The sequence below is a fragment of the Cimex lectularius genome, unplaced genomic scaffold (genome assembly GCF_000648675.2).
Source record: "Cimex lectularius strain Harlan isolate CLEC.00 unplaced genomic scaffold, Clec_2.1 scaffold67, whole genome shotgun sequence".
In the NCBI taxonomy this organism is placed as follows: Eukaryota; Metazoa; Arthropoda; class Insecta; order Hemiptera; family Cimicidae; genus Cimex; species Cimex lectularius.
This window is the reverse complement of record NW_019392738.1, coordinates 887966-898903: the sequence shown is the minus strand read 5'-3', so window position 1 is coordinate 898903 and position 10938 is coordinate 887966. Positions and strand designations below refer to the sequence as shown.

Sequence of the window (10938 nt, the reverse complement as noted above, 5' to 3'; positions counted from 1 at the left end):
ACATATATACACACATATATATACATATATATACATATATATATATATTAGGACTGCATTTAAAATACATCTTAAGAAATTTAAAACTGCCTGATTATAGACTCACAAAATTATATGTAAACAAATAATAAATAAAAACAGTCATTAGTTTACCTGGTTGGTACCTCTGAAATGAAGAAAGATCTGTCTTTGACTTTTTTCAATAAATTAAAGTCTTTTCTAGACTTTTAGAATCGTCTCCAAATAGTCAGAAATGTGCTTCATAGAACAACACATTAAGTCTTTTGTGAACTAGAAATTAAAATGAAGTTAGTAATACGTCTTAAAAGTGAAAGTAGCTGAGCACCGGCGAAATATCAAATCCCCAAGGGTTTGCTGCTTCTTTTAACTGTGCTGTTTGAACGATACAATGTATGAATGTATTTATTAGAGTGAGTGTTTTTATAATTGTGGGTGTGTAAGTGGCATGCAGTGTATCCTGGCGTTCCCCTCTGAATACACGCTAGGAGCACAAAAATATATTTTTTTATATATTCAATCAAAATCTCACTGGCACTCTCGACACGCAAGAATGGCACAATTACACAGAAGACAAACACTTTGAGTGAGGAGAAATATTTTGATTGAATATAAAAAATATATTTTGCATCGTATAAATTCACTTTTTCACATCCTAAATGTATTTGTTAAATGTAAACGATGTTTGTAAATCCCAGGCCCTGATGATGATCTCAATAATGATCGAAACGTTGGCTCGATAAAGAAAATGTTTTTCTGAAACCTACATCACACCAGACCCCATCTCACGATTTCTGAATAATTATGCTAAATTTAGAAATAGGAATGAATAGCATGTATGTATATACCTTAGGACTGCATTAAAAATAAATTTTAAGAACTTTAAAACTGCCTGATCATAGACTCCCAAAAATTATAGGTAAAAAAATAAAAAATATTCTTTGGTTTACCTCATGGAAGAAATTATGTATCAGTACCATATTAGCATAAATTCAATTAATTGTTCAAGCGGACCTCGAAAAATAGTGAATTAGCATAAATGTAAATGAAAATTTAGAAAAAAACTTGGAATCAAATTTAAGTAAATCAATTTTAAATATGAGTTTAGAAGAAAATCGCAATGCAGAAATAAAAGTTCGAAATGGGATTTTTCATGGAATGTACCCAAATCTAAATTATAATATCACTTTTTTACACTCTAGATCGTTTACTGAAGTTAAACTAATCATGAAAGTAAGGAGTGAACAGCTGAACTTAAATTTTAGACGTTTTAGAACAGGTTTATGCTTTGTTCATTGTGTAACCTAAAAAGAAATTGAAGGTACAAAACATATGATTGCAAATCCAAAAGCCCTGTTTTAAAGGCACATAGAATAAAATACTTTAAGAAAAATAATTTAACAGTTTCTGAACTTTGTAATTATCTAAACGGTAGAGACTGGGGTTTACTATGGAATTATTTAAAAGATGCACTATATTATAGAAATTTACTTGTCAGAGAATTTAATTATTTATAGGAATTCATTTTATTTATTTTTCACTCTGTGCTTTCTTTCTTTTTCTTTTTATTGTAGTAATGAAAAATAAATAAAAATAAATGACTTTTAAAAAAATTTATTGCAACTCTGCTGACGGATTACTATCCAAGAAAAAAAAATCGCTGAGATGTTTTGTTTTTTATTTTGTAAACAGATTTATTGCTTTATTAATGAACATTTTTATTTTTATTATTATTTGATCTGACAACCCCCTGCGATATATAGGAACTAAATGCTGAATCATTACAGCGAGAACTTATCATTTTAAATATTGAATATTGCTACTCTGCATTTCACAATTTCTCCCAATTGAGTTTTCCCAGCTGTCAATTCCATTTAAATCTAATATACAAATTATAAATAATTAAATGATTAATTAATTATAGGCTTATTTCATTAACTTTATTTTTATCCAAAATAGTAGAGGGATGTATTATAAAGAGGCTTATATTTGTGAGAGTAATGTTTTGCATTTCAAATATGCAGTATGGATGGCAAAAAGGTGTTTGAATTTCTCATGTTTTGTTTTATGAAAATTCAGATAACTCTAATTATATAATTGGGCTTCTAATTCAAGTCAATTAAATTTAATTTAAAAGATAAAGGCAGGACTTATTTTTGACTGGTACTAAATTTAAAAAAAACAAGTTAACATTGAATTAAACTACTTTTTTAAACTTAAACAACGAAAAAGCGGTATATTTAATGATTCGCCCAGTGTCGTTATCAAAGTAGATAACGTTTTATTTTCGCAAGATTTGCTTATCTGAACCGCCTGCAGTGAACCAGTGATGTATGCCAAGCAAAGATGGAAAACTAGAATCTTGTGAGTTATTAATTTAAATAAAAAATTAATTAACTCGTTTTTTGAGCAATAAAAATCTTGTTATTATTATTGAACGTTTAACACATTGGATATTTTTTATCGATCATTTCTACATATTGTAACTCTATCATTTCTATCATTTTCTTTTTAATTTCTAATTTTTCCTCTTAGGAAATCGATAGTATAAACGAACCGAAACAAATAGCTGCGATAATAAGGTTAAAAAAACATTAGTAATTATTTCAATTAATTATTCTTTTTATGTAAGGTCTTGGTTGAAATGAAAAAGTTAGGGTCACGACGGCTCGGACTGACTGAAGTCACGATAGCTCAAGTGGGTAAGAGCAGAGGCGTATTGAGTCAAAGGTCGTGAGTTCGAATCCCGCTCGTGACACTAACTTTTTCATTTCAACCAAGACTTTACATAAAAAGAATATTTAATTAAAAGAAGTAATTTAGTCAATGGACCATTAAACATAATGAATTAGTAATTATTTTATCTGACATTTACAATATTGTGAAGAACTTAGTAAGCAATAAACACATTAAAATTCAGTATCACTTTTCACGTTTAGTGTCTGTACTTTTGCTTAGTTTATTTAAAAGTAACGTTAAAAAATAATAATGATTTAATAATATTCACTTTAATTATTAATTTTTGTTTAGGAAAAAAATTCTAAGGATAATTTTTGACGTAGAAATATACCGCCCACCAAATTTTTACATAAAACTGTATTGTAGTACTCTTTCCCTTTCACTCTCTTCTTCTCTCTTTCAGTTTGTCTGCCTCTCTCTCTCTCTCTCTCTCTCTCTCTCNCACACACACACACACACACACACACACACACACACACACACACACACACACACACACACACACACACACACACACACACACACACACACACACACACACACACCGTGATTATCACACTCTTTCCCGCTTCCTTTTTCTCTCTCCCTTCTTTGCGTTGTCGGTATGTCCATCTTACTCCTTCACTTTCTCTCCCTCTTTCTCACTAGTTTTGTATATTTTTGTACCATACACTTGCTCTTTCTCTTTCGCTCTTCCTATTTGTTTATGTCACTAATTTTCTCTCTCTCTCTCTCTTTTTCTCTCTATCCCTCTTGTTCCCTCTCTTTTTCTCACTTTCTACATTTCTATGACATTAATTTCTTCTCTCCTTCTCCTTCTCATCCTTGCTATCTAACCTTCTCTCTCTCTCTCTCTCTCTCTCCCTCTGTGTCATCACCTTTTTCCCTTTCTCTCTTTTTCTCTCTCTCTCTTTCTCTGTTATACCCTCTTTCCCTTCTTCTCTCATCTCTCTCTACCTCTCCCTCTGTGTTTTCACCTCTTTCCCACTCTCTCTCTCTCTCTCTTTCACTGTTTCTTTCTCTCTCTCTCTTTCTCTGTCTCTTAGAGCATCTGCCTATCACACGCTTAGACACACACACTCTTTATCTCTCTTTCTTTCTGAACCACAGTAAAGTAACTTAGTAAATTATAGTAAAAAGTAAATTTTTTACTTTGCGTCTGTTCCTTTTTCTCTGGATATTTATCTACCTGTCTCTCCTTCCAACTTTTTTCTCTCAGCCTGTCAACTACCCTCTTACCATTTCTCTGCCTTCCTGTATGTCGGTCTAGTCTGTGTATGACATTCTTTCTTTTCTATCTCTCACTCTTTCTACATCTTTTTTCTCTCTTTCCCATGCAATCCTACAATAATATGTCCTTCTGGCTGTTCCACTCTGCTAATTCTTCTCTTTCTACTTTTCTGTGTCGCTGTTAGATTAATTTAAGGAATTAATAATTTGGATAACAATCAGTGTTACTTACGGCGAAACAAATAATACCATCACAAATATTTATTATAATTGGTTTGAACAATATTAAGTACCTCTAGCAATTTGAACTTTGTAGCATTTGTGCAGAAGAAGCACGGATGGACATTGGCGTCTGTAGTGAGTGTACGCAAATTTCAATCTTGGTCCGTGTACTCTCGCTGCATTGCCCTGCTCTCTTAAAGTAATGCAACAATGATTATAAATATTCAATTTTTGAGTAAAAGAGGTAAACCTTTATGCTTAATTATGTCTGTCGTAATTAGTAACTGTGTGAAATTTTATTTTTCGGTTGGTGCAGCTTTTTGGTTAGTCTAACGTAAATTTATTTGACATAGAAATTGAAAACAAAGCAACAAATGTTTAATTGAAGCTAAACAGGGAAAGTTTTATAATAAATATATCATTAAGCAATTGTTCCAGCTTATAAGGGATTCTGTGTCGGAGTGATTTCCACAAGTTCCCCCTCAAGGGAGTGGTCGGCATGATGACACATCATGTCGGTCATTGTGGGTTGAACGCGTGCCAAACCCCTTTACAATGCCCCTTTCCTAAAACCGCAGCAGTTTCGCTTGAAAATAACCTATTGCGTTTGGCCGAGCGCAGTTTGCAATTCTGCAGCCGATGAAAAGCCTTGTTCGACTTTTCCAGTCTACCCGGTGGGTCAGTCGTATTAATGAAATTATCTCCCATATTGTTCAAAACCTCCAATTTATATTCAAAAGTTTGACCAATTGATATAAAAGATTAATTAATTAATTAATTACACAATTAAAAATGGAATTGTGCAACATCCTCTAAATAGAAATGAAATATAGAGCGGAAACACTTTGAAGTTTGAACCAAACGTTCCCACACGATAACGAAGTAATTAATTTTAATTAATATTTTGCCACTAACAACTGATACGAACTTGATAACCTTTATGGACCACTGTAGAAAATGATGTACAAAAATGTTACTTTTTAAATTAATTCGTATTTATTTCAAAGGCTATTTCTTCTAATTCTGTGTTAAGGTGTTAATTGAGATTAGTTTAGATGATTTACTTGTTAACTATTATTACCAAAGTACATAAAATATTTAAGTTATCGAAAATGAAGGTTGGTCGTCTAAGATGATAATTCGGCGTTTCGTCATGTTGAATGGTTTGTCTGAACGTTATTTTGTCAATCGTGTCCTTTTTCTCCGTCCATAATTTTAAATATTGCTTAAGTTTGCTTGTTTTTAGATTTTAATTTAGATTTAAGTACAAAAAATGGAATAATAATTGACGTTGCGGTATTCAAGCAGAATGTGCTTATCGTATTTGAGTGTGTTAAAGTTGAGATATTTCGCGACGAATGTGTGCTAATTTGGAACTCATAGCACACACGACGCAAGCACATCCTGGGATCTGTTTGCCATCGACAAATCTCCTTCAGAAGAATGAGAAAGAAAGAAAAAAAAGATTGTTAAAGTTGAGAGTTATAAAATTAATTCGTATTTATTTCAAAANCTTTGATTGTTAGTCTTCAATTTAGATTTAAGTACAAAATATAACGAAAAATAATTGACGCGGGATATTGATGCAAATGTTCATATTAAGTGTGTTTAAGTTGAGATATTTTGTGATGAAAGAGTGTTTTTTTTCTTTTTGAACTTTCATAATTTTAAATAACGTTAACTCTTTGATTGTTAATCTTTAATTTATATTCAAGTACAAAATATAACGAAAAATAATTGACGTGGGATGTTTAAGAAAAATGTGCATATTTATGTGTGCTAAAGTTGAGATATTTTGTGATGAAAGACTGTTTCTTTTCTTTTTGAACTTTCATAATTTTAATTAATATTAACTCTTTGATTGTTAGTCTTCAATTTATATTCAAGTACAAAATATAAGGAAAAATAATTGACGTGGGATATTCAAGGAAAATGTGCATTTTTATGTGTGTTAAAGTTGAGATATTTTGTGATGAAAGAGTGTTTCTTTTCTTTCTGAACGTTCATAATTTTAAATATTGTTATCTCTTTGATTGTTAGTTTTTGATTTAGATTAAACTACCCAGACCGTCTACTAACAGAACTACCGGTGTTTGCCCAGACCATCCGAGTAAATTTAGTTAGGGTTTTTTAAAACAAAAGTATACTTTTTCTAAAAGGCCGGGTATGCAAATTCAGGTGTGTTGAGATTTTGAATGTATGTCACATTCGAGCTTATCAGTTGATTGTTTGTTTACAGGATGAGCAAACAGGTGCGCGTGTGGGGACTGCGAACACTGAGTCGGCTGTGGCTTCTAGCAGGCTCACTAAGCATCCTCTCCCTTCTCCTTCTCGGTCGATGTGGAATTCAGGAGACAAACACATCAACTGGTAAGAAAAATACATACGGTGTTATTTTTCCCCCCAACGAAAAAATATATTTATTATTTATATCTTAGACTTTGAGTAAATACAGGAGGGACGTCCAAAACTCCGGACCACTGCGGTCCGGCCTTCGACGCTAAAAATACAATAAAAAACATTAAAACAAAATGGCAGCGTCGGTTGGCCGGATCAGCAGAGCAGCTCTCGCGTATCTAAAACACTATCATGTGAGCAAAAGAGTCATCCAATCCTGATTAAGAATAGGCCATTCCAGGTTGTGATATTGTCACTTACGTTTTGGTCAAAGCTCACTCGATGCATGCAGAGAAAGGTTACTCAATTTTTCCCATCTAATTGCATGGTTGGCTCCTTATAGAGAGCGCTTAGGTACACGACTAGATGAATTGTGCATGAACACGGCAGCGAGTATCTGGGTTCTTGTGATTCTTGGAGGACACGGGTTCTTTTATCGTATATAATAATGATTTTGTGTTCCTAGCGTTGAGAGTGAATGTATTTATTAGTGTGAATGTATAGTATGAGAAGGACGATTGTGGAATATTGAACACCCCATCGACCCTCAATTAGGTTAGCCAGGTGTAAAGGGTGATGGAAGGTTATCGAGTACTTCCCTGAGTGAATGTTGTGTAATAGGAAGAAATTTATTTAAGAGGAGAGAGTATGTTTGGATTGAGAGAATGATTAGTTGGGCACTTCCCTTCAATAACATGAGCACCGTTTTTTCCGGGGCCAGTTGCAATTTAGTTCTCTGACACCAGTTTTCCAGCATGGTCACGGCGAGTGCTCCCTTTTGCTCTATTTGGCCTTTCGTGCACATTACGCATCCCATTTCCTTTTCTGCTTAAAATCCTAGGATTAGTCTTTGACTAAAACCTTTTCTGGCATCCTCACATTTCCCACGTTTCCCGCCATTGTATCTCCTCCCGCAGCCTATTTCGTCAGACCTGGTTTCTCTTACCTTTCTCCACCCGCAAACACCTTGTATCTTCCCTTATTTCTTCCCCTTCTTCGATTACAGCTGTGTGGCATACCGTGGTCTCTCGGTCCATGGGGGTCCCGGGTGTCGGGGTTGTATTCCCAACTTTTCTGGCTCTACCCCTCCTTCCGTGCTATTTCCTAGGTTGCTTTCTTTTCCAGTCCATCCACAGTCGTCGTCCTCCTTACATCACCAATCCCTCCAAATCAACTCCTCACAGCACACTCGTAATACCCGCTCATCCCCAATTGACCTTATCCTTCCACAACATACAACCCATACCTTTCTGATCCCCTAAACTTTGGAACTTCCTTCCCATTCCTATTCGTCACGCTGCCTCCTTTTCCTCTTTTAAATCCCGCCTATAATCACCCCCTCTCCATCCAAACCTTCCAAACAGAGACCTTACATTAGTATTTGATGTTTTTGTGTAGTAATGTTATTTTTTATGGCTTGCTTTACTTGTATACATTGTGCCAAGATTTTTATCTCATTTTATTTTTAATTTCATAGAAGGAACTTCCTTTATTTATTTCATGTATATTACTCTTAGGGGACAGGAGTCTCAGAATAAAGTTATTTTTCTTCTTCTTATATAAATCAACATATACAGGAAAGATACATGGAATCCTATTGAATCTTTATCTAAGAAGAAATCGGCCTGTTGGATAAGATGATTGCGTACCTAACGGCCAAGTTGTTAGGTGAAGTTGCTAAGTCTCAACTTGGTGTAATTTTCATTTTACTCTCGCTGACTCTACTAGTTATAACTTTCTCCCATTTAACCTCAGTCCGCTCTTCAGGAGTAAACACATTAACGTGTGTTTCCTCCTTCCATAGGGGTTTGAGAGACAAGAGGCTAGGCGAGGATATAAGAGGCCTCTAGAACCCACTTTCCTTAACTTTAACGTTTTGTGGAAGTGCTTTAAGTTGAGAGGAAATATAACATCGCGTAATTACTCTTAATCGGGCCTACTATGTTTGAATGTTTATTAAGTTTTAATATTTGAAGGGAATGTCAGAGGGGTACCCGAAACTCCAGGCATAGTCAAATAATCTCGTTTTTTGAATAAAATTTACGAGGACAGGATTCGTAAAATTTGCATTTCTTCGCCGGCATAGATGTCAAGTTGTCCCGAGGTGTATAAATAAGTCATTATACTCACGGGATTAGCGAGAAAGTAGCTGGGAGGTGTTCCCAAGCCGGCCTAAAACGGCCCTCCGACTGTCAAGGCAAAAAGCGACAACAGGGTCGGCAACGCTCGGAGCACATTGAATATTTAATTCCCTTTTTCTTTATTTACAATTTCAATTTTCAGAAAGAATACCTCAGAAGAATTGCTTTTGTAGACACAGTTTTATTACCAGTTGCGGGAAACGCGACAAAACGTAACTGACAGAATTTTATGAATTTAATTAAACAGAAAGGGGCGTCGGTGGGCACAACGGTTCACCTGTTGACACGGCACTCATCACTGTGAGGTTAAGGTCCCGGGTTCGAATCCAGCGGCCCTGCATCGAACCCAAAATACTTATATGTGGACCCCGAAGGTTCATATAACCTCTTATTTGAAACTTAAAAAAATGAGGTTATTGTAGAATATACCCTTTAGGGTGTTTGTTCGGATGCCAGTGGAGACCATCTATATTTTTGTGATATTTACTCATGAGTTTACTATGTGTGGCACCTCTAGAGTTTGTCCATTTCTCTCTCTCCCTCTTTTATTATTTATTTATTTTTATTTTTTTTGCAGTCGTTTTCTGAGATGGATGAGTCTATATTTGATCTTGTTACCCTAATTGTAGGTTCTGGGCCTCTAGTCTTGTAGATCCTTTTGTCAGTTTGTCTGCTTGTTTTTTACCCAATTCTTTGTGTCCTGATATCGATGATATTGTTTTTGTTTTCCCAGGTTTTAGAGATTTTGGGTGAATGAAAAAAAATTAAACAGAAATTTAGGCAAATTTTGAAAGTTTTTAATTAAATTATTCGACAATTAATAATAAAAATAACGCGACATTATGTTCATTGAAAAATAGAAAATAATAAAAAATTATTTTATCTGAAACTTCTGGCCAAAGTTAATCAATTCGCAGTCGACTCCAATTTAGTAATTGATTTAATCGTTTAAAAATATATCTATTTTTTTAATTTTACCCCTGTTCTCGTTTTATTGTTTTGAGCCTGATATGAAGAAACGTTTTGAAACTTTTACGGGGATTTTTCAATTTAACGTTATAAATCATAAAATCATAAGGCTATCATCATGGGAGACTCATCCTGGCTCCCAATTGACACAAATTCGTCGGAATAAATTGTAAAAAAAATTTCCAGGATTTTTTAAGTTTTAGGGGCGAAAAGTTATGATGTTTTATAGCGGTAATCAAGTCTCTTTTTTTATCTTATTGCTAGCCTCTCTGTACCTCAAGTTCTCATCTTTGGTGGATAACACAACACAAATAATAAATACACAGAATCAACACCTCGAAATAAATACACAGAAACACATAGACAATGATAGAAAAAAAATTGTAGTCTGGTTAGTAATTACACTATGCCAGAGTGCTCGATGTTCCACGGGGTAATTGGGGATAAACCCTATAATTCACTCTACTAAATACATTCACACACCAGACTACATTCAACTACCCCAGAGTATTGATATTCCTCGGGGGAATTATAGGCTCACTACTACGAATTATTCATATTTTTTGCGGTAATTGGAGATAGCACTAGATAGTAGAGTACTCTAGAGATGGAGTAATAGATATTCCTTGGGGGTTATTGAAGATAAACCCTACCATTCACGCTAATAAATTACATTCACCCACCAGACTACATTCACACTACTCCAGAGTATTCGATATCCCTCGAGGCAATCGGGAATAAACCCTACAATTCACTCTAATAAATACATTCACACTTCAGACTACATTCAACTACCCCAGAATATTGATATTCCTCGAGGCAATTATAGGTTCACTACTACGAATTATTCATATTTTGTGCGGTAATTGGAGATAGCACTAGATAGTAGAGTACTCGAGAGATAGAGTAATAGATATTCCTTGGGGGTTATTGAAGATAAACCCTACCATTCACGCTAATTACATTCACACATCAGACTTCATTCACACTACCCCAAAGTATTCGATATTCCTCGAGGCAATTGGGGATAAATCCTACTATTCACGCTAATAGATTACATTCACACTACCCCAGAGTACTCGATGTTTCAAGGGGGAAATAAGGATAAACCCTACTATTCACGCTAATAGATTAAATTCACACATCAGACTACATTCAACTACCTCAGAGTATTGATATTCCTCGGAGCGATTATAGGTCACTACTCCAAAGTATTCATATT

The 10938-nt window shown here is 34.4% G+C and overlaps 1 protein-coding gene across 1 annotated transcript in view; it reads left to right on the top strand.

Moving 5' to 3' along the window:
- The window catches only part of LOC112126951 (chondroitin sulfate N-acetylgalactosaminyltransferase 2), a 232672-nt gene that overhangs the window by 65619 nt on the left and 156115 nt on the right, over positions 1 to 10938 (top strand). The window contains exon 2 of the mRNA XM_024227061.1: positions 6449 to 6579. Coding sequence (XP_024082829.1) covers positions 6450 to 6579 — 130 coding nt within the window. The 5' untranslated portion in view covers position 6449. The remainder of the gene's footprint in view (positions 1 to 6448; positions 6580 to 10938) is intronic.